The sequence below is a fragment of the Plecotus auritus genome, assembly GCF_963455305.1.
Source record: "Plecotus auritus genome assembly, chromosome: 9".
NCBI lineage: Eukaryota > Metazoa > Chordata > Mammalia > Chiroptera > Vespertilionidae > Plecotus > Plecotus auritus.
Window position 1 is genome coordinate 124291768 of NC_137783.1, and position 21500 is coordinate 124313267.

Consider the following 21500-nt stretch of genomic DNA (forward strand, 5'->3'; position numbering starts at 1 on the left):
CAAAGTACAAACTGTATGATTTTGTTAATATGAAACTCTAGGAAAAACAAACTGATTTTTAGTGATAGGAAGCAGAAAGACAAATCTAATTTTATCTGATAGAAAGGCTCAGGTTGGAGTGGGTGGATTGCCTGGTCCCATCTCCTTCCTGTCTGACATTTCTGCCTCCACCTGCACCCTCAACCCAGCACTGGAACTGGAGAGGCCCACTCACAAAACACACCACTGCACATTCATTCCTTTCTCTGCCACCCTAACAAGACTGTGGGCCTCATCAGCCCCCAATGTGGGCAAACATTCTATCAAAAGCACAGTCTATCAAAATCCTTAAAATACATTCCGAAGGGGAGTAACCAAGTTTTCAAAAAGTTGTGCTGTAGATTTCTCTTTTCAAGTTTCTTTTAACATTATGTCCTACTTATAGAAGGACTTACTGAGAGGGCTAAGTATTCACAATAATTTAACACTTTTTTTAAAAAAATAGTATTTTTAAATCAGTGGCAACCCGCAATGGTGACTAAGGAAGTCAAGATTCTGGCCCTGCCTTCAAAACAGAGGTCAAATATTTTTTAACAAATTACTTGTTCTAGCAACTCTAAAGTGAAGCTGTAAACATAAGCTGCCACCTTCTGCCACATGGGGAAGGCTGCATGGCAGGGGGCAGAGGGCACAAGTTTTGCGACCACAGACTGTCAGGAGGCTACCGCCACAGTCCAGGGTGCAATATGTTTAACTTCTGGTTCTATCACCTAATAGTAAGTTACTAAGACTTTCTAAACCTCAATTTCCTCATCTGTTCAGCTGGAATTATAGCGATACTTTCACAGGACTATCGTGAGGATTGAATTTAATTACCTCCATTTAGTACCTTGGACAAAGTAGACACTTGAGTTTACCTGCCACTTTGTCCACTGGTGCTTCGATGGCCCTGAGAAACAAAAGGGGGAAGTGGGAAATTACTGAGAAGAAACCCCTTTTTCCCCCAGACCTATTTTATCTTTCATTCAAAAAAAGATTAGAAGAGAAAAGCACACTTCCAAAATTCATTTCTAAATTTGATTCTCTCTAAATGTGTGAGCAATGATAGTTTTATGGGGAAACAAATCATTTTTATATTCATGAACTAACAGTGATTTTAGACCTCTAAAGGGCACTTTAAAAGCATTGTATATATTTCCATATTAATAAAAATGTTGGTGCTATCCTAAAAAAATGGCATTTTTCCCTTTTACGATTTCAAATTTTCCATCAGTGATAATATAATCCAAAACTCATTAAGTGCTATGTGCCAAGTACAATGCTAAGAGTCTTTATCCTGAATACAGACATAACATCAATCTCAGCATTGACATCACCTGGAATATATTTTTAAATTTAATCATTCTTTCTAAGAGTCTACCTACTTAAGCAGCTAAAAATCATCCCAACTTTCCCATTTGATATGTTCTAATGTCTTCAACTGCATTTATTATTAAACTAAAATGTACCAATTATTTCCTAATAACTTTTACAGCTTACTGAGTCAATGGTCCGGTAACCCTACCTGGAGGGACTGGCAGGGAAATGCAACAACACACTTCTAACCTTTCTAGGTGTTTTATCAACAAAAACATTCATACAAACATGAACCACTGCTGTGATTATATCGGTTATAACCACCAGGTGTTCATCCCATGTATTCCAGGTATACTTTTGTGTACAGGGCACGTGCTGGGAAGGCTGGGCTCAGGAAACATCAAGCAGCATGGACGACACAAAGACAAGTAAGGTGCACCAGAGGGCTTCATTTGGCTGGACTGTGAAAGGACTAATAACAAAGACAGACAGAGGGGATCAGGAATGGTGGGGGCAGTAGTGGTGAAGAGCATTCAGCACAGGTGTGAAATAGGCAATTCACCAGCACCTAAAATTCCACCTGCACGAAACAGAATGAACCATCAGAAGGGGTTTCCCTCTGACCCTCCTCTTCTTTGTGCTTGTGCTGCCATCGCCATCCTTAGTCACCATGGAATTGTCTCTGAGTCCTCCTCTTACACCCCAAATCCAGCCAATAACCAAGGCCTGTAATTCTGTCTCCCTCGTTCTGCTCTCATGTTGTCCCTCTTCTCCATCCCCACTGTCACTGTGCTATTTCAGGCTCTCAGAACATCTGTACTTGACAACTGTAATAGCTTCTAATTATTTCCCCTTTTCTCCAATTTACTGGGTGCCTGAGGTAACCTTTCTAAATCTCAGCTCTGACTAGCAACTCCCCTGCTCAAAATGTACTAATGGCTCCCCTGTGCCTATTAAACAGACCATGCATCTTTTTTAAATATGTTTTTATTGATTTCAGAGAGAGGAAGGTAGAGGGAGAGATAGAAACATCAATGAGAGAAAATCACTGATCGGCTGCCTCCTGCAAGCCCCCTACTAGGGATCAAGCCCGCAACCCGGGCATGTGCCCTGACTGGGAATCGAACCATGATCTGCTGGTTCATGGGTCGACGCTTAAACACTGAGCCACATCGGCCAGGCTAGACCATGAACGTTTTAACCAGACATTTAAGTTCATCTATGAACAGGCTACAGCACATATTGGAAGCCTATCTTTCCACTTTATTTTCCCCACAAGAATCCTGTGTTCAACCACGGTGGACCATGCACTGATGGTCCTCTCTGTGCCTCTGTCTACGCTAGTCTCCCTTTTCCTGTCCTGGCCTCCCAACTCTTCTGTCAAAGTATTACTCATCCCCCGCACTCAGTGGAAATCTACCTTCTTCATGAAGTCTTCCCTAACCCGCAGCTAAAGAAATTCCACCTTCCTCAGAATTTCTATAGCAACATATCTGTGGTCCTCAGGACACTGGGCATTTTCTTCCACGACGGCTGCTCATGTGCATGCCCGACCCGCCTGCCAGCCTGGAGACTTTGTACTAGTAGTTCCTCCCCACCACTCCACCTCTGGCACCAGGCCCACAGAACAGCGGAAGAAAATGTGCTTTTTCCTCAGGGCCTCAGTTTCCACATCTCTAATATAAATATAACTCAACCTTACTCACAGGAATATCAAAAGGATTAAATAAGATAATATATGCAAATTAGCAGCATCCAGTGGGTAGTCGCCAAATCCCAAACCCCATTCTTCCCTTTCACATAGCAGAGTACTTAATGAACAAATAAAATCTTGCATGTTTTATAGTTTATAAAGAAATTTTGTATTTTTTTCACTGAAGAATGGAGGGAAAAAATGAGCAAAGAATCACTAGGTAAATAGGAGACAGGAGTAGTCCAGTCTGACTGGTATGAACAACTCATACTGGGGGTAGAAGATTAGATTTTGAAAGAGTTGGGATGTTTCACCAGCTAGCTTCAGGGAGTTTCACATGAGAAAGTGGGTGGTGTTTAGAGTCCACCAGTCCAATGATGGATGAAGGCTGGACCAGATCACACTGATAGGCTGCTGTAGTGGTCCAGGAAACAGGGGACAGACTCCTGGAGCAGACGGAATGGTTGGATTTGCAAGGTACTGTCCAACAAAAAAGTAACGGTGGTGAGTGCTGACAGACTGAATGACCAGAGAGCTCTTATCAAGCCAAGTCACAGAGGACCCAAGACTGGGTAATTAGGAGGACAGGAGACCTCCTGGGAAAACTGAGGGACAGCTGGGAGGTGGGGAGCACACCGGGGGAGTAGCGCATGTGGGAAGAGCACAAGTTTACTCTTTTAGTTTGAGATGGACACAGGCAGAAATGATAAAGTAGTGCTCAGTTGTCCTGGGAAACAAGCAAAACTTCCTTTTGTACCTGAGGGCCTACAAGGACGCAATGAACGAGAGTCGGGTGGAACAAAGTGTCCCCATGCTGACCCCATGAACTCTAGGGAACGAGGGAACAGGGGGTGTCTGCCTATCCATCCCATATCACCTGCTTGGGAGGAGGTCACTTCAAGGCTGTCTTTTCTTCTTTACACTGACAAGGCATAATACTGTAAAACAGGACCCCAAATTGTTTTATTGCAAAGAGAAATTCAGAGTGTTGGTACCGTCCTCAAACAAAGAGCTGGTTTACTAGTACACAGAGAGGATGAAGTATAACTATAGCCTAAAATCTAGTCTGGCGGTAGTGTCCAAAATTTATGAGCCAGGTGACCGTGGGTTAGTCACTAAACTCTCTGGGTCTCAGGTATTTTATTTGTTAAGTGCAATAATGTATCTCACATTCCAGAAAGGACCAGACGATGTCAAGAGGTCTTCTAGTTCTAAGCTAGACGATTCATAACTTAATATCCATCCTGCAGGTCAGACTCCTCTAGCTGAACCCCTGAACTGGGTCTCACTGGAGATGTTGAGAAACCAGGCAGAGCGTAGGTTGGGGCGGGGGGACGGGGGAGACAGAGATTCCAACTGTAAGGTCCCAGTCACAGAAGATACAGCTAGAATATGAAAGCTGGACCGGGGACAGGAGATAATTAATCTTCAAGGCAATAAAAATATTTAATTCATTTATCTGAGCGAAATGACAAGAGAGAAGATAGATATTTGCTTTTCCCCTCTCTGTTCTGACAAGGTTGCTCCGGATGGATCGTAGAATGTTTAATGAACATTTAATATAATCACATGAGATGCGAACAAGTACACGGTGAGGGTCTGGGCAGCAGGCAGTGGGAGCTGACACTGCGGCGGCTGCAATCAGGGCAGCTGTTTCCAGCACTGAGCTTTGGGAAGAGAAGCTTATTTGCAATCATCCTGGTGACAACAAAATGAGAAGATGGGGATGGATATAGGAGAAATTGCAGGGGAGAAATTGCAGGATTTGAATGGATAGATATGAAAGGAAGGAAGAGGCACACAGAAGTTCTTTGAGCTTCCTCTCCACCATCAGAATCGGAGAGTCACCAAAGTAGGCAAGAGGACAGCCATGGAGAGAGAAGGAAAGGGGAGTCTCCATGCGCTATGGATGGTCTTAAGGGACAAGACAGTAGCCCTCAGCAGTGAACACTACAACCCCCCTTAATCTTAGCCTCACAGGCCTTGAAGGGACAAGACAGTAGCCCTCAGCAGTGAACACTACAACCCCCCTTAATCTTAGCCTCACAGGCCTTGAAGGGACAAGACAGTAGCCCTCAGCAGTGAACACTACAACCCCCCTTAATCTCAGCCTCACAGGCCTTGAAGGCAGGACCACAAAGTGCCGGAGTAGTCAGCCCACATCTGCTTTATGCCCAGAATAGAGGGGTGTCTAGGGCCAGGGGAGTCCATTTAGGGAAGTGTTCAGAGGCTGGGAGAGTAGCAAAGTAGAGGGGAAAGGAGAAAATGTAAGAAGCCTGCAATATTAGGCCCTATGCTGGTTTTATGTCTCACTTACTTTCTTCCTTACAGGGGGCTAATGAAGGCTCCAAGAAATGAAAACGCATGTCCACAGTTGCAAATGAGAGTATGGGCCGTGGCCTGAACCCCTGAACTGGATCAGAGTGTGGAGGCTTCACAGAAAAGAGCCTGGGCTCTCTCAGCTGCCCTTGGCAACAGCCAGCATGAGTGATTGAGGACTAAGGACCACTTTTAAGTACCCATACCCAAAAGGCTGTGGCCAGGGGTGGACAATTCAGAAAAAACTGTTCACAGGGTCACTGCCAGGCCAGGCTGAACCAGGCCAGGCGCTCCACTGCAGCGACAGCCCTGCCTCTCGCCTGCCTTTATGTAACCTGCAAGGAAGACAGATGACTCTTGAGAAACTTCAAATTACAACCTCTCTTCAGCTTCTCTCCGTCTATTCCAGTCACTTCTATGAACTGTTCAGATGATGTTCATTCTAGTGACAAGTCCTAGTATGACCCCAAAATGAGATATATAGAAATTTCTATGAATGTATCAGCCTCTGTATGAAGAAGCATTTCTTCTTTCCTTCCCGCCTTTCCCCCTTCCCTTTCTTTCTTCCAGCAAATACCAACTACATGTAAGGCCTACTAATTTGCAAATAAACATACCCTTCCAAGACTAGGGAAATTATTTAGAAGCATTTAAGATCACCTGCTCTGACCTAAGATAAAATAAAGTAAAATAAAAGAAAGGAACCTCTACTTTGAGGAGGGTTTGGTCTGGCCACCTGACCACAAGGGCCTCAAAGCCCGACTTTCCCCACTGGGATGTCTGACAACTATTCCAATGGGCTTGTTCTTCTGGCCACTCCACTTAGCTCAGGCCAGAGACCACCTGACATCTGAATTATAAACTGCCTTCCAAAACATGTTAGCCTTAAAGCTGGCTTTGAAAGAGCCTGTGTAAAGGTTCACTTGAATAGCAAACTTTTGTACATTTATTAGAAAATGGGTACGCATTTCTGCATTTCAATGATAACATCAGTACTTGGTCCAAAGACAGGATTCCTTGAATTGAGACCATCCAAAGATCCAAGAAAAATTACCAGGGACTGTTTTATTCCCACCCTCTGATTTCTCCTCAAAAGAGAAAGAGATGCTGCACAGAATTAAAATGATCTAACGAAAACTGTCTTTAAAGCAAAATTCAGTCAATTTAAGTATTTTGTATTAAAAACAACTTTCAGTCAAAAGAAGTCCAATTTTCTCACAGAATAACATAGAAGTACAATGGCCCAGATGCATGCCACACTCAACTTTTATGACTTTGAGAATTTAAGCTCTGCTCTGATGCAAGACCCATTCCCACCAAGTATTCTTGGGGAGGCACCAGCCTTCTGATAAATCAGGCTTGGCCTGAGGAAAGAAAGGGATACAGTTGCCTAGCATGGATCCAAGTAACTTAGGAATCCAATGCCAGCAGGATCCAGGTTCCCACCCTCATGGGTAATTTACAGGTGGAGACCACTGGGCTCTCTGAATTCATATGGCAGGAGTCAGAAAGATGATAGATTGAGCCCTGGCTCGTGTGGCTCAGTTGGTTGAGCATCGTCCCAGACCCCAGGAGGTCACCGGTTTCTTTTAGGGTCTATGCCAAGGTTGCAGGCTCCATCCTCAGCAGGGGGCAGCCAATCAATGTGATGTTTCTCTCTCTCTCTCCCTCCCATCTTCTCTCTCTCTTTCTAAAATCAATAACAATATATTTTTTAAAATAAAAAAATAATAATAAAGAAAGAGGATAGAGGAGTGAAACCCAGGAGGAGGAAGTAGATATCCTCAGAGCTGCATTAGAAATGAGGACAAGTACATGACTGCTTACAATAGCACTGGGCCAGCCTATGTTCCAGCCCCTTCCTCTCTGTGCCTTTGTTCGCCCATCTATAAAATAAGGAACTTGACGAACAGATCCTTAAGGTCCCGGTTAGCTCCAGCATGCTAGATTCTAGCCCTAGATGGCCAGGTAAGTCTCCAGCCTCCATAAAGCAGTCCTGAGACCAGCATGGGCAGGCCACCAGTGTCTCCTCCTCATTTCTTTCCTGTCTTCACCCAATTCACTGCTCAAAGCCTAACTCAAATGTCACTGCCTTCAAGTAGTTTCCCTGAGCCTTCTGGCATAGTCACTCACCCCTCGCTCAAAGCCCCTCATTTGTCTTGGTGCTCAGCACTGAGACTTTCAGAGATGGATGCTACATAACAGGGCTGTTGGTGGGGAGACCCAGGACAGAGGCAAATGGAAACATGACAAACCTTTCATCATCACTGTGTAGAACTCTCACGCCCAGTTCCAGCTCCCGGACAAGCCCAGCTCTGGAAAGCCAGAATACTTGCTCCATGGTTTACAATACCAGTGGCTAATGAAGATTCCGCCTGAACCGATCTTTGGCTTTTTTATTGAGAAAAAGCCATCCCTGAGCTTCTAGTTATAAAAGCTTTGTGATCTGTACAGAAACAGAAAGCAAAATGGCCACAGGAACAATTACCTGCAAAGGAAAGGGTGGGTGGGTGGGGGGCTGCAGCGCAGAGCCTCGGGGGCGGGGTACTTGGTGGCTCAGGCTCTGGGAGACAGTGCCATGCTGTGGCCACCTGCCGCCTCTGCGCCGCCTTCCGCAGCGCTGCAGGTACAGGAGGCCTGCTTTCTGACCCAGTTTTCTTCCCAATCTCTATTTAGCTGTTCGCTAGTGATGCTCCTGGCATGCCAATCAGATACTGCAGCCTGCAGTGCAGCTCACTACAACAAATTCACAGTTCCTAGTAAATTCGGTGGAAAAGTACTGTGTCAAGCAGCCTAATTAAACTGACGTAATTTCCTCAGTCACACACTTTATCAAATAAGAAGAAAAAAACACTCGGGGAAAAAAGAAGGAAACTGTGTCTTTGGGATCTTATGGAATCGACTGTGGCTGCAATGCACTTGAAGAATGCTTCCATTCAGTGTCCTTGGAGCCAAGCTGTTGAGTCTTGGGTCCTGGGTGAGACCTTGGACGGTGCTGGAAAGAGCACTGTATTGCAGGTCTGAAGGCTCCTCGACAGACCCTCCCTCATTTTGTGACCTTGGACAAGCTCTTTCCAATCTTAGGGGAAGGGGGCTATCAAACTAGATTGTCATTAAAATAGCCTCTTATTCTCCAGACTGTGAAATTATCAAACTTATAACAACCACCACAGCAAAAACCCTCAAAACAAACAACAATAAAATCATGTACTTTCATGGGGCTAGTGAGACAAGAACTGAACTAGAAGGCCTTGATTCTGGTCCCAGTCCCGCTATTAGCTAATTGTGACATTGGGCAAACCACACCAGCCCTCGAGACATCAAAGACCTCATCTGCAAAGTAAGGATGACGAGCTAGATGAACTCTAAGGTCCCTTTCCGATGCTAACGCTCTTCTATTCCACAAAAACTTAAATCGGTCAGCACTACCCTGGAGAGGACAGTTCTGAATGTCACCAACCCAGAGCATTCCATTCTGCCCACGCTAGGTTTCTTCTCTTCCTAGGAACTAGTTACATGTTCTTTCCCACTGTGTTGAAAGATCTTCTATTCTAAAAATAAAAGAGGGATACTTGCCTCTTCTTCCTTTAGAAGTAACTTAGCAAATAAGGTCGCCTTTTATCTCACCTCTCCCCAGGTACTACCCTGGGAAAAAGATGGCACTACCCATGCAAGGCGGGGGGAGGGAGGGTGTGAGCATCACCTAGAGGGAAACTTGAGTGGCACCTCTTGGTTGACCTGAGGTACCACTCAGGTTTCCAAATGCAAACTGAAAGAATGCTCTAGACATGGATCAGACCGATGATCAAGGTAGGGTGAGCCAAAAAGAGAAGGCCCTTGTAGGGAGAGTGGGGGGCGGGGAGGGGGAAGGGGTAAATAGAGCCCACCAGGAATCAAATATCAGGGTTCTCTTCTGACAGCCAACAGGGACTGCATGTAGAAGGCAAGGCAGACAAATGTAAGGATGAGACGAACTGGCCTGCTTCCTCTTAACTGCATGGACAGGTAATCAGTGACTAGCCCTATAAATTCCACCTCCCTTATATTCTGAACCCATTTATTTCTCTCCTCAATCACTAACATAACCTTAGTTCAAGTTCTCCTCAACTCAGGTCTCAGTCACTGCCAGTCTTTGGACTTGCCCCTTATCTGTCTTTCTCCAATCCGTCCTGCACCCTGATACCATAGTGATCCTTCTAAAGTGCTATTCTACACAAGCCACTCCTCTGCGTAAGATCTTTCTACAACCCCTTATCAGCTTCAGAACAAAATAAAAGCCCTGCACAGCCTGGCTCCAGATTACCTCTGCTGCCTCATCCCTCATCATCCCTACAATCTTTGTTCCCATCAGGCTGAAATGTTTGCAGTTCCCTAAATGTGCAGCTTTGGGTCTTCATATAGGACCTCTTCCTGCCTGGCATTCTGCCCTCCCCACAACTTCCCCAACCACTACCACCACTCATTCACTCACTCTAAGCCAACCTCAATTTACCCTTAGGACTCAGTTCACATATGAGGCCTTCCAAGAGACTCCTCTGACCTCTCCCCTTCCCCCCAATCTGGAGCACATGCCCCTCCTCCTATACCTCCACAAGCATCTTTTGTTTTTGCCTTCACAACCATCACCACATTGAATTGTAAAGGGCTCCTGATTCTTCAGTCTCCTCAACCGTGTTTGAACACCTTGGAACCCCCAGTGCCTAAGTGCAGTGCTTGACAACGGCATTCAGAAAATGGTCAATGAATGAATGAGTAAATAAATAAGTAAATTCGGGAAACTGAGCCTGCCGCACAGGAGGGGAAGCCTGAGTCTATCCAAGAAGCAAGAGCTAGGAGAAATGTGAGACAGGTTAGGAGAAAAAAAGTCAAGGGACAAAGTAGGGTCTAAGGTTCAGACCAAGAATAAACCTGACAGTGGGAAAAAGAAAGGGAGAGACCAGTGGGCGCTCTAGCTAAGGGAGAGGGATGTAATTCCACAGTCAGCATGGGAAACTACAGAGGAATCTTAGGGTCTGCGAGAAACAAATTTCTTCCTGCTGGAATCTATGGAACTCTCCCAAGACTAAAAAGATACAGAAGCAGCAGAGAAAGTAATAAATGGTTTAGCTTGGACTCACAGAAAAAAACCTAGGGCTAAAACCAGAATAGGCTGAGGCAAACTAAAGGGAAGATACTGGTAGGAAGAGCCAGGAGATACAGTGCAAAGAGAACAGGGCTTGGAGCCAGGTGACTCCACCACTTACCAGCTATGTGACCTTGGGCAAACCAAGCCTTTTTTCTCTAGAAATCTTAGTTCTTCGCTGATAAAATAGGAACGTAAGCCCTAACCAGTTTGGCTCAGTGGATAGAGCGTCAGCCTGCGGACTCAAGGGTCCCAGGTTTGATTCCGGTCAAGGGCATGTACCTTGGTTGCAGGCACATACCCAGTGGGGAGTGTGCAGGAGGCAGCTGATCGATGTTTCTCTCTCATCGATGTTTCCAACTCTCTGTCCCTCTCCCTTCCTCTCTGTAAAAAAATCAATAAAATATGTGTTTTTTTAAAAATGGGAATGTAATATCCTTCCCATAGAACTGTTTAAAGGAACTTGTGAGACATACTATACTTTGTAAATAAAAGGAACAATGTAATTGGCACTTGTTCTAATGAAAGTTGACCAAAAGTCTCTTCAGTCCCAAAGCATCTAGTGGAAGACGCATATTGATCAATGAATGTCCTCCAAGGTCTGAGGGACCTCACATGTGACCACTTCCTGCAGGAGATACTGCTGCAAAGGAATGGCACTAATAATAATGAACTTGGAATGATCAGAGCCCAGCAGGGAGGGCACAGAACAATGTGTTGTTTTGTGTCATGTCACAGTATGGATGTCTTATTGACGATATGGCTGAGGTATCATTACACTATTAGACTCATAGAGAGGTCAAGCCAGAACCACGTCTATAAGAAATGAAGTCAATGGTGATCATACTGGGTGTGTCCCTCAAATTGGAAAAAGGAAATGTGTATCAAGAGGAACAGAAGCCAGGTTATTGGACACAGAGGATGTCCAGAAAGGATCTCCAGGGAAATAAGTTTTCAGAATGGACCCTCTAGGTAGGCAGCTAGAAAATAGAGGACCAGGCCAGAGTCAGGGGAGTTGTGCCCAACCTCTGGGGCAAGGGAGTATCTTAGCCTCAGTGAGCCAATGTACTAGTATAGTACTTCAGCTTCCCTCCCCTTTGCTTAGTTCCCTATTGTTCCCTCACTGTCACTCAGACAAGTCCTCTTAATTGTGCCAACCTGCCTCAGCTGTATCCAAGCCTGGGCCAACATGTTAAAAAGGAAGCCTACAGCTCCCTCAAGACCCAAAAGGGAAGTTAAGATCAGAGGGACAGAATTGGGACCACTGTGTCACCTACACACACTTTGACATTTTCCCTCCAGGGCTAAATTCTGTAAGTTCTAGGTTTGTTTTAATAATGAGCTAACTGATAGGAATTTATCTTACTGCATGAGGTCTTCATAACACATTATGAATCACACCATTCATTCATTCCACTTTTACTGAACACCTACTATAGGCCCAACAAAGGAAAGATACATACACATGAAGCCACTTTTAAAAAAGAAGAAACAAAAATCTAACTGTGAATCAGTACCAAATGGGATGGGGAGGGGAGGGGAGGGGAGGTTAGGAGAGGGGAGGGGAGGGGAGGGGAGGGGGGGAGGGGAGCCAGGAGGGCCTTGTAGGCTCAGGTGGGTGAAGACTTCTCAGAGCAGGAAGAACCTAAGCTGAACCTTAAAGAAAAAGTAATATTTTGGATAAAGTTGGGGAAGAAAAATAGTACTTCAAAATTATGACAGTATCCATTCATTCAATAAACATTATAGAACACCTACTCTGTGCCAGACACAGCGAACCTGAGATGAATAGATACATCAACAAACACTAGGAGAGCTTAACATGTGGTAGGTACTGATTTAAGCACTTTACCTGAATTAACTCATTTAATTCTCCCAAAAATCCTATATAGTAAGTTATTGTTATCATCCTCATTTCATAGATGAGGAAAATGAGGCACAGAGAAGTTGAGTAACTTGACTGAGTTCTAGAGCCAGAATTCATTCAGACCTAGGTTATCTGGCTCTGAGCAGTCTGTCCTCCTCCCTCCTTTTCTTCCTTTTTTCCTTTCACAGTTTTATTGAAGTATAACTGGCATGTCCATATTTAATGTGTACAACTTGATAAGTTCTGACATATGTATAAACCCAGAAAAACCCTCAGTACTATCAAGATAGCGAACATATAGATCTCCCAAGTTTCCTCATACAGCCTGGGCAGTTTCAACAATGACTCACTGGCAGAAACAGGAAAGTCAGGTGGAGAGGTAGAGGGCCATTAATTTGGGGTTTAAATAAAGACAAGTTTTGTTTTAGAGATAATGAGTTAGAGTTTACATTCAGCAAATATCCAGACATTGGGAACTAGAGAGGGGCGTGGCCACTGGAAGTGGAAACACTGATTTCAGAATCCTAAAGTAAAGATAAAACTAAAATTCCACCTGAGAAAAACACCCTGAGGGAAAGAGCAGGGGCAAAGAACTGAATCTGAAGAGATACACATATAGAGGAGAGGAGAGGAAGACAGTGAAAGAGACGGAGAAAATGTGAGAAGATAGAGATGTACCCTGCTATGAAAACCAACCAAGAAGAGAGTTTCCAGAAAGTCCAATGCCACAGAAAAGTCAGGACAATAAAAACACTGGGTATAGATAGCATTTCAGAGCTAAAAAAAACCCCTCAGAAATAATCTACCTAATTTTTATCAGAAAAGATAAGAGGGAACCTGAATAAGGTTATGTCCAGCGAACAACAGTTACTGTACCCATGTCAATATCCTAGTTTTGATACTGCCATACAGATGCTTCTTGGCTTATGATGGAGTTACAACCCAATAAACACATCATAAGTTGAGACTATCATAAGCTGAAAATGCATTTAACACACCTAACTTACTGAACATCATAGTTTAGCCTGGCCTGCCTTAAATGTATTCACACACATTAGCCTACAGTCAGGCAAAATCATTTTGCTGCTGCTGCCCAGCATCATATATCAGTAGCTCAGGAAAAGATCAAAATTCAAAGTATGATTTCTATTAAATGCTAATTGCTTTCACACCATCGTCAAGTCAAAAAATCAAAGTCAAGCCTTCGAAAGTTGGGGACTGTCCATAGAACTACCTAAGATTGTACCATTGGGGGAACCTAAAAGAAGGGCACAAAGGATTCTCTGCACTGTTTTTGCAACTTCTTGTGAGTCTATCATTATTCCAAGAAAAAAAAGTTTTTTAAAAAAAGGAACATCTTATATATGCCAGGCATTGTACTGACCATCCTATATAATAAAGATGTAATATGCAAATGGTCGTTATGCCGTGAAGCGTAATGACTAACCACTTAATGACCGGATCACGGATCAGCAGGAGGGTGGGGCAGCGAGCTACAAGCAGGAGGGTGGGGCAGTGGGCAGAGAGCTACAGGAGGGCATCAGCAAGCAGTGGAGAGTTACAGGAGGGGGCAGGGCACCAAGCTATGGGGGAGCAGGGGGGCAGGGGGGAGGAGAGAGGGGGAGCTACAGGAGGGCAGGACAGTGGGCAGAGCTACAGGAGGGGGCAGGGCAGCAAGCTATGAGGGGGGAGTGGGGGGGCCGAGGGAGCTACAGGAGGGCGGGGCAGAGAGCTACAGGAGGGGGCAGGGCAGCAAGCTATGGGGGGGGCAGTGGGGAAGGGGGCGGGGGGAGCTACAGGAGGGCGGGAGAGCGGGTGGAGAGCTACTAGAGTGCAGCAGCGAGCTACTGGCGAGATACTGGCGCACGGATTCATGTGCAGGGCTACTAGTCCTATATAATAAAAGGCTAATATGCAAATTGTCCCCATGGGCAGGAGTTTGACCAACTGGGAGTTAGATGTGCACTGACCACCAGGGGGCAGCACGGAACATGGCGGGCACAGCAATGCAGCACTGGCAGTGGGCCGCAGTGGAGGCGCTGCCAGCTCCGAGAGCGGGACCACAGCGGGATGGTAGAGCAGGTGAGCGGGCAACACCAGGCCAAGGCAGGTGCGAAGGGAGGCCCCGGCCGACAGCTGGCAGCCGGCAGCCACTAGGGACCCTACCCGGGCACGAATTTCATGCACTTGGCCCCTAGTTGTTTAAATAAATGAGCATTTTGACCTTCAAATAATCCTACTAAGTAAATATTACTATTCCCATTATAGAGCTGACAAAATTGAGATGCACAATAAAGGACTTGCCTAAAGTCACCTACCCAATTAATGAAGCAGCTAAAAGGTTAACTTCTTCAAGGGTGAACATAAATTCCATCTCAAGTAGCCCTGACAAGTGGCCTCTTGGCTTCTCCATGAACAAGTCCCAGCCTCCATGCTTTATATCTACATGACTTTAGAATAAGCTACCTAACCCCATCCTAGCCTGTTTTCTCATCAGAAAAAAATGGATCAGCAACTGCTGTCCTAATTAATTCTCAGGATTGCTGTGAGGTTCCAATGAGATCAAGGGTGTGAAAGCCCCTTGCAAACTGTAAAGTCTGTGCATGTCTGAGGGTCTGACATTCTAAAACTGACGGCAAATAAGGTCAGTCCTGGCAAAACAGAGGGAAGGAAAAAATATCTGCACTAGCAACTCCTGCTGGCCTGTCCTTTTGGGTAGTATATGACCCTGGGGATGCACCAGCTCCTGGCAGCACCTGGCCAAGGGCAGGCAGTCCTCTCTGCACAAGCCTGTATCAGCAAACCAGACCCAGTCACCATCCTTCTCCAGAAACTCCACTTTCCCCCAGCCCCACACCCATATGGTGTCCTTGCCTTTTGCAGATGTCCTGTGCCCCCAGAAGCTCCAGCTCTTTGTAGATGAGCACTCTGCTATCAAGCTGCTGGAAGCTGCCCCCTGGCCCATGGCCTCCAGCCACTGCTCAAGCTGTATTACTGAAGGCACGCTGTCCTCAGTACACCCAAAGCTTAGAAAATGACAGCTCTAGATACTGATATCCCGTGGTGTCCATCAGAGAGGAGTTAGCCAGAGATGAAGCAAAGACAAACCTGCTGCATTAAAGCCACAGAAACCTCTGTTACAAAGGTAGCTTGGTGTGGTACCAAGTTCTGCTTGCAGACCTGCCTCTCTGGATAAAACAGTCTCTCATCTTGGGAAGGAGGCCACGCTTGCACTGTCATTTGTCAGTCATGCAAGGGACACAACTGCACCAGATATGCCAGTGCAGCTTGACTCCCTGGCTTCACCGAAAGGCACACAGATCACTGCAATGCCAGTGATTCCACCAAGAGCCCTCAAAGGAGCCCATGGCTGGAGGGTGGGCAGGCCTCGCGCCTGGCTCTACCTCAGCCCTGCTCTCTACCATCACTGATGCAGCCATAAGCTAAGCTCTCAATAATTATGTGGACCACACACCACCTCCTAACTGCTCTTCCTGTTTCCAAGCCAGTCTCCAAGGGAGTCAGACAGAGCTCTGATCACACCCCTTCCTTTTAAAAATCATTCACAATTCTCACTGACTGCAAAACCGAATGAAGCCCAAATCCCATGGCCTCACATTCAAAGACCGCCTCAAACTGTCCCCAGTCAACCTTTGTAATGTTGCTTCAATTATTCTCCTTCGTGTTCTTTCAGCTCCAGCCAAAATGAACTACTTTGGATCCCTGAGCTCAGCCTGTGATTCCTGTCTCTGGACTTCATTTATGCTGGGCACTCCATCTGGACTGCTTCCTTCTTGTCCAGATCCTGATTTTCAAGCCAGCTTAAATCCCACCTCCTCCATGAAGCTTTCCCTGGTTATTCTAGTTCACATTATTTTAAACTGCCATTATCATTACCTGGGGAGCTCATAAAATACTGATGTCCAAGCATCACCCAGAGATTCTGATTCAATCAATAGGTAAAATCTAGGCACAATTGCTTTTTCTCTTTCAAGTTCCTAAGGTGTTTCTAATGTGCAGCCACATTTAAAAAACATTCTAGTTAGAAGTGATCTCTCCCTTCACTGAGCTCCCACAGCACTTTATCTAAATATCTTTTTATGACACATAATTTCTAGTTTCTTTTATAGATATTTTATTTTTAAAAGATTTGAGTGTTTATTTTGTGTCAGGCACTATTCTAGATACTGGAATATGGTAGTGATCAAATCAAAACCATTGCTCTCATGGAGCTTATATTCTTTTTTCTTCAATTTTTTTTATTTTTCTATTACAGTTTACTTTCAATATCATTTTGTATTGGTTTCAGGTGTATAGCATAGTGGTTTAGACAATCATATGCTCTACAAAGTGTTCCCCCTGGTATTTCCAGTACCCACCTGGCACCACACATAGTTATCGCATTACTATGATCCCTACGTTGTACTTTACATTCCCATGACTATTTTGTAACTACTACAAATTTGCACTTCTTAATGCCTTGGCCTCTTTCACCCAGTCTCCCAACCCTCCACCCCTCTGGCAACCACCAGTCCGCTCTTTGTGTCTATGAGTCATTTCAATTTTGTTTGTTCATTTATTTTGTTCTTTAGATTCCACATATAAATGCAATCATATAGTATTTATCTGAACCTAATACCCTACAGGTCCATCCATGCTGTCACAAATGGCTAAGATTTCATTCTTTTTTATGACTAATACTCCACTGTATATATGCACCACCACTTCTTTATCTACTCAACTATTGATGGGCACTTAGGTTGTTTCCATATCTTGGCTATTGTAAATAACTCTACAATGAACATAAGGGTGCATATATTCTTTCGAATCAGTGTTTAGGGTTTCTTCAGATATTACTCCCAGAAGTGGAATCGCTAGGTCATGAAGCAGTTCCATTTTTAATTTTTTGAGGAACCTCCATACTGTTTTCATTATGGCTGCACCAACCTGCATTCCCACCAACAGTGCACTAGGGTTCCCTTTTCTCCACATCCTTGCCAACACTTGTCATTTGTGGATTTATTAATGATGGATGTAAGATGATATCTCATTGTGGTTTTAATTTTAATTTCTCTGATGATTACTGACATTGAGCATCTTTTCATATGTCTATTGGCCATCTGTATGTCCTCTTTGGGAAAGTATTTATTCAGGTCCTTTGCCCATTTTTTAATTGGATTGTTGGGGGTTTTTGTGGTTGAATAACACGAGTTCTTTATAAATTTTGGATACTAATCCCTTGTTAGATGTATCACTGGCAAATATGTTCTTCCATTCAGTAGGGTGTCTTTTTGTTTTTTGATGGTTTCCTTTGCTGTGCAAAAACTTTTTAGTTTGATGTAGTCCCATTTGTTTATTTTTTTTTTTCATTTGTTTCCCTTGCCTGAGGAGATATATCAGAAAAAAATATTGCTAAGAGAACTGTCAGAGATTTCACTACCTATGTTTTCTTCTGGAGTTTTAAAATTTCAAGTCTTACATTTAAGTCTCTAAGCCAATTTGAGTTTATTCTTGTATATGGTATAAGAAGGTAGTCTAGTTTCTTTCTTTTTTTTTTTCTTTTCTTTTTGCATGTATCTGTCCAATTTTCCCAGCACCATTTATTGAATAGACCCTCTTCACCCCATTTATGTTTTTGTCTCATGGGGCTTACAACACTCTGATGGCAAAAGGACGAAAGAGGTCATGTTGTAGAACTGCAAGTTATCCCCTTGGTTGAAGCAAAAGGTCCACAAACTTGGATGTGAAAGATGAAACTAGAAAGAAGATCTGTGCCAACCAGGGAAGATTCTAAATGCCAGGTTGAGAGATCAGAACTTTACTTTGTACATATAGAGAGAGCTACTTCACATTACTCATCATATTACATAATGAGTCATTTTAACTCCAAATCCTTTTCGAAAGAAGCTCGGATAAAAACAAACATTTCTGAGTTGGTATTGTAATTATTTTCAAGCCTGCTTCCTCCATTAGACTCAATTCAACTGACTATGAGCATTAATAGGTGCTCAAAAGAGGTTGAATGTATGAACAAAGGAATGATTAAATAAGTACACTAATGAGCAGCTCAGTGGGGTTATGAGCAGGAGAGAGGCGGCTCAACGTTGCATCAAGGTGTGAAAAGGAAAGGAGTAAGGGGGGAAATGGTGATGGACAGATTGGCAGTAGATCTAATGGTTAGAAGGCTATTATGATTAGACAGGTGACAGGCCACCACCTAGATTAAAGACAGTGGGAATTAAGCGAAAAGGGTAGAAGAGGACCTAACAAGTGATGGACAATGTGGGTGAAGAGAAGGAAGATACCAAAGTGTCACTGAAGGTTGGAGCATGGGTGGCGGGGAGAGTGAGAGTGCCACTGGAAAGACAGAAAGCCAAATGGAAAAGCAAGGTGCTGTATAGATGTCACTTCATTTAATCCTTACAGCCCTTGGGCATTATCAGCATTCCCTCTGACTCCATTGTCTCCGATGTTAGTTCGCGCTCACTCTGCTGGAGCCACACTCGCTGCTTTGCTGTTTCTCAAATGTGCCAGGCCTTTGCCCTGGGTCACTCTTCACTAGATACCTGAAAGGTCAAGGCCCTCAACAACCCCACCTCTCTGCTCAATGAGGCCCACACGTATCAGCTCCCCTCCAGAATTCCTCAAGTCCCTTGCCTGCTCTCTCTCTTTTCTTCTTTTTATTGTACTTATTACCTTCTAACATATGATATGATTTTCTTATTTATTATCCCTTCGGTTTAATGTCTGTCTCCCCTCATTAAAATGTAAATTCCATGGGGACAAGGATTTCTCTTTCCCAAATGCCTTGAACAGTGGCTGGCACATAACAGGTATTCAATGCATAATTGTTCAATGAATTACCTCCATTTTATAGAGGAGAAAACTGACACTCAGAGAAGTAATGCAACTTTCCCTAAATAACACAGCTGCCAGTCAATCTGTCCAATTCCAACTTCACTCTGCCAAGCTGTCTTGCTTTAGGCAGGCCGACTTTGAGGAGACAGTGGCCCATCTGGGAGGCAATGATGAGCAGACAGTGAGAAATGTGAGATGAGACCCACAGCTCACAAACGGTGCAGTGGACCTGGCTGGGGGCAAGTCCAGGTGTGCAGGCCCTGAACTGCCTCCAGCCTCAGAAACAAGCGCTCTGACCACAGCCACACCGACAACCAATGGTTTCATTTTCCAAGCGCAACTTGAAGAAGCAGGCCAGCTTCTCCAGCTGTCTAAATTGTCAAGTTGAAAAGTTATCTTCAAGGGAATGTATTTAACAAAGGGACGTGTTCTATTTCCCTTTTTACCACCCACCCAGTGGATCTGCAATTGGGTTGCCACCCCGATCCCATCACATAATCCATACAGCACAGGCTCATTTTACAGCGCAGCATATTAACGCACTGGAGCTGCTCAAAATAAACAGGGCTGGCAAAGTGTAATTATTTCCAGCAAAAGAGTTGGTTCTGCATTTTGACAGTCATCTTATATATTATTGTACTCAATGCTAAACTGTGAAACTGCAGAAATAAAAGGAGTTTTTTTAAAATTTCAGAAAGTCCTCATTATTAAATTATAAAGCAGGTCATTTATGATGAGTCAGTCCAACACCAGAAGAATAACAATGAAGGACTGCAGGAAGCTTGACTTCTTTGTATAACCTCTACCATCCATGATCCAAGGCCACTGTGAAAGTTAAATGAGATAGCACACGTAGCCCAGTGCCTGGGTCAGAAGAGGTCCTCGATAAATGTCCATTTTTGTCCTTAAGTATTACTGTTATTGTCCCAGCAACAAAATTTACAAACTACCTCAATTTGTCCATTTGGTCATGATTCCATCATCCCCAAAGAGCTCTTGGTCCTCCAGGGAAAGAGAAGCAAACAGTAATTCCCACACAGGGGATGAGTGCTAGGAAAGAGGGAGACAGGAAAGGCTGCAGGGGTGAGAGAAAGAGCCCTTCCCCTTCAGGAGAGCAAGACCTGAACTGAGTTGGAAAGGGGACTAGAGGTCAATGCAGTGTGGGGAAAAGGGAGGAGGGCGGGGAGGCCTGGCAGCCAGAAAGAGCACACGACTTGGGGAAACTGCAATTAGAACCTGCCTAGAATGACCAATACGGAGTGAATAGATGTATTTAGCCCTGCAATAATCCCTCTTTTTGTGTTAAGGTGACAAATGCACTGGCTCCTCAGCACAGTGGGAAGTGGCTGCATGTTTCCTGTCGCCCACCCTCCTCAGTCCAAACTCCTGGAGGCAGGTGATCCCTGGCCCTAGCCACCGAGCCTCCCATGCTTGCTCTCAAAGATGATAGGAGAGATCTCTCTTGAAAAGAGGACTTGACAAAATCTAAGCTGCCAAGTGGCCACGTCTGAACGTGCTGAGTCAGCGGCACTTCAGGAAACAGCGTCCTTGGGAGACAGGGCAGATCACTTAGACACCGAAAACTGCTCCTGTCCATGAAGGACAAACTGTGAAACGTTTAAAGCTGGCCTTCAATTATTAAATGAGCCCAAATGAGCTCTGGCAGGAAGACGGATCACACATACTCCAGCGAGGGCTCTGGCAGGCTAGCCTGAATTGTGTTGGAATTATTTGTCAAGGCATCGCAGACAGGGTGAGAGAGAGGGCTCTCTCGGAGATTGCAGAGCCCTTGGTTACCCAGAGCTTTTGGAGAACCCTACAAAGAGATGGCCATGCCCAGAGCAGTATGAACGGGGTCTGAACCTGACTCTTCGGGAAACACGGGTTTTTCCCGAGGTATGACAGCCCATGCTGGCCAAGATCTCAGTCACAACATCTCACACTGGTCAGTGTCTGGCTTCCTGTGTGGTACTTAGGCAGTTACACTATCATCTCCCCTGGGGGTATTTCCACCCCTGGGACCAACAACATGCTCGGGTGAGGCTCTGGATCAGAGCTGCTTCGAGGCCTGCTCCCCGATTTACTAGCGACATGACTTTCAGCCTCGGTTTCCCCAACTATAACTGTAGATTCATGGGGTTGTTGTGAAAATAAAAGAACACATGTTACTAAATAATAACCTGGCACAAAAGGGGATGCTTATATTTTGCTCCCTGCTATCTTCTACTCCATTTGTGTCCCAGAAAAATTAGACTGTTTTCCTGTCTTGACACTGGGCTCACATTTTTATATTTTAAATCAAAACA

General features: G+C 44.6%; 1 protein-coding gene across 6 annotated transcripts in view; it reads right to left on the reverse strand.

Annotated features, from left to right (window-relative positions):
• Positions 1–21500, reverse strand: part of SERGEF (secretion regulating guanine nucleotide exchange factor) — a 201624-nt gene that overhangs the window by 85557 nt on the left and 94567 nt on the right. Inside the window, exon 10 of one of the 6 annotated variants that reach the window (XM_080640398.1) lies at positions 897–928. The exons of the other annotated variants lie outside the window; for them this stretch is intronic. Within the exon in view, the coding sequence (XP_080496524.1) occupies positions 897–928 (32 nt within the window). The remainder of the gene's footprint in view (positions 1–896; positions 929–21500) is intronic. 6 annotated transcript variants of the gene reach the window in all.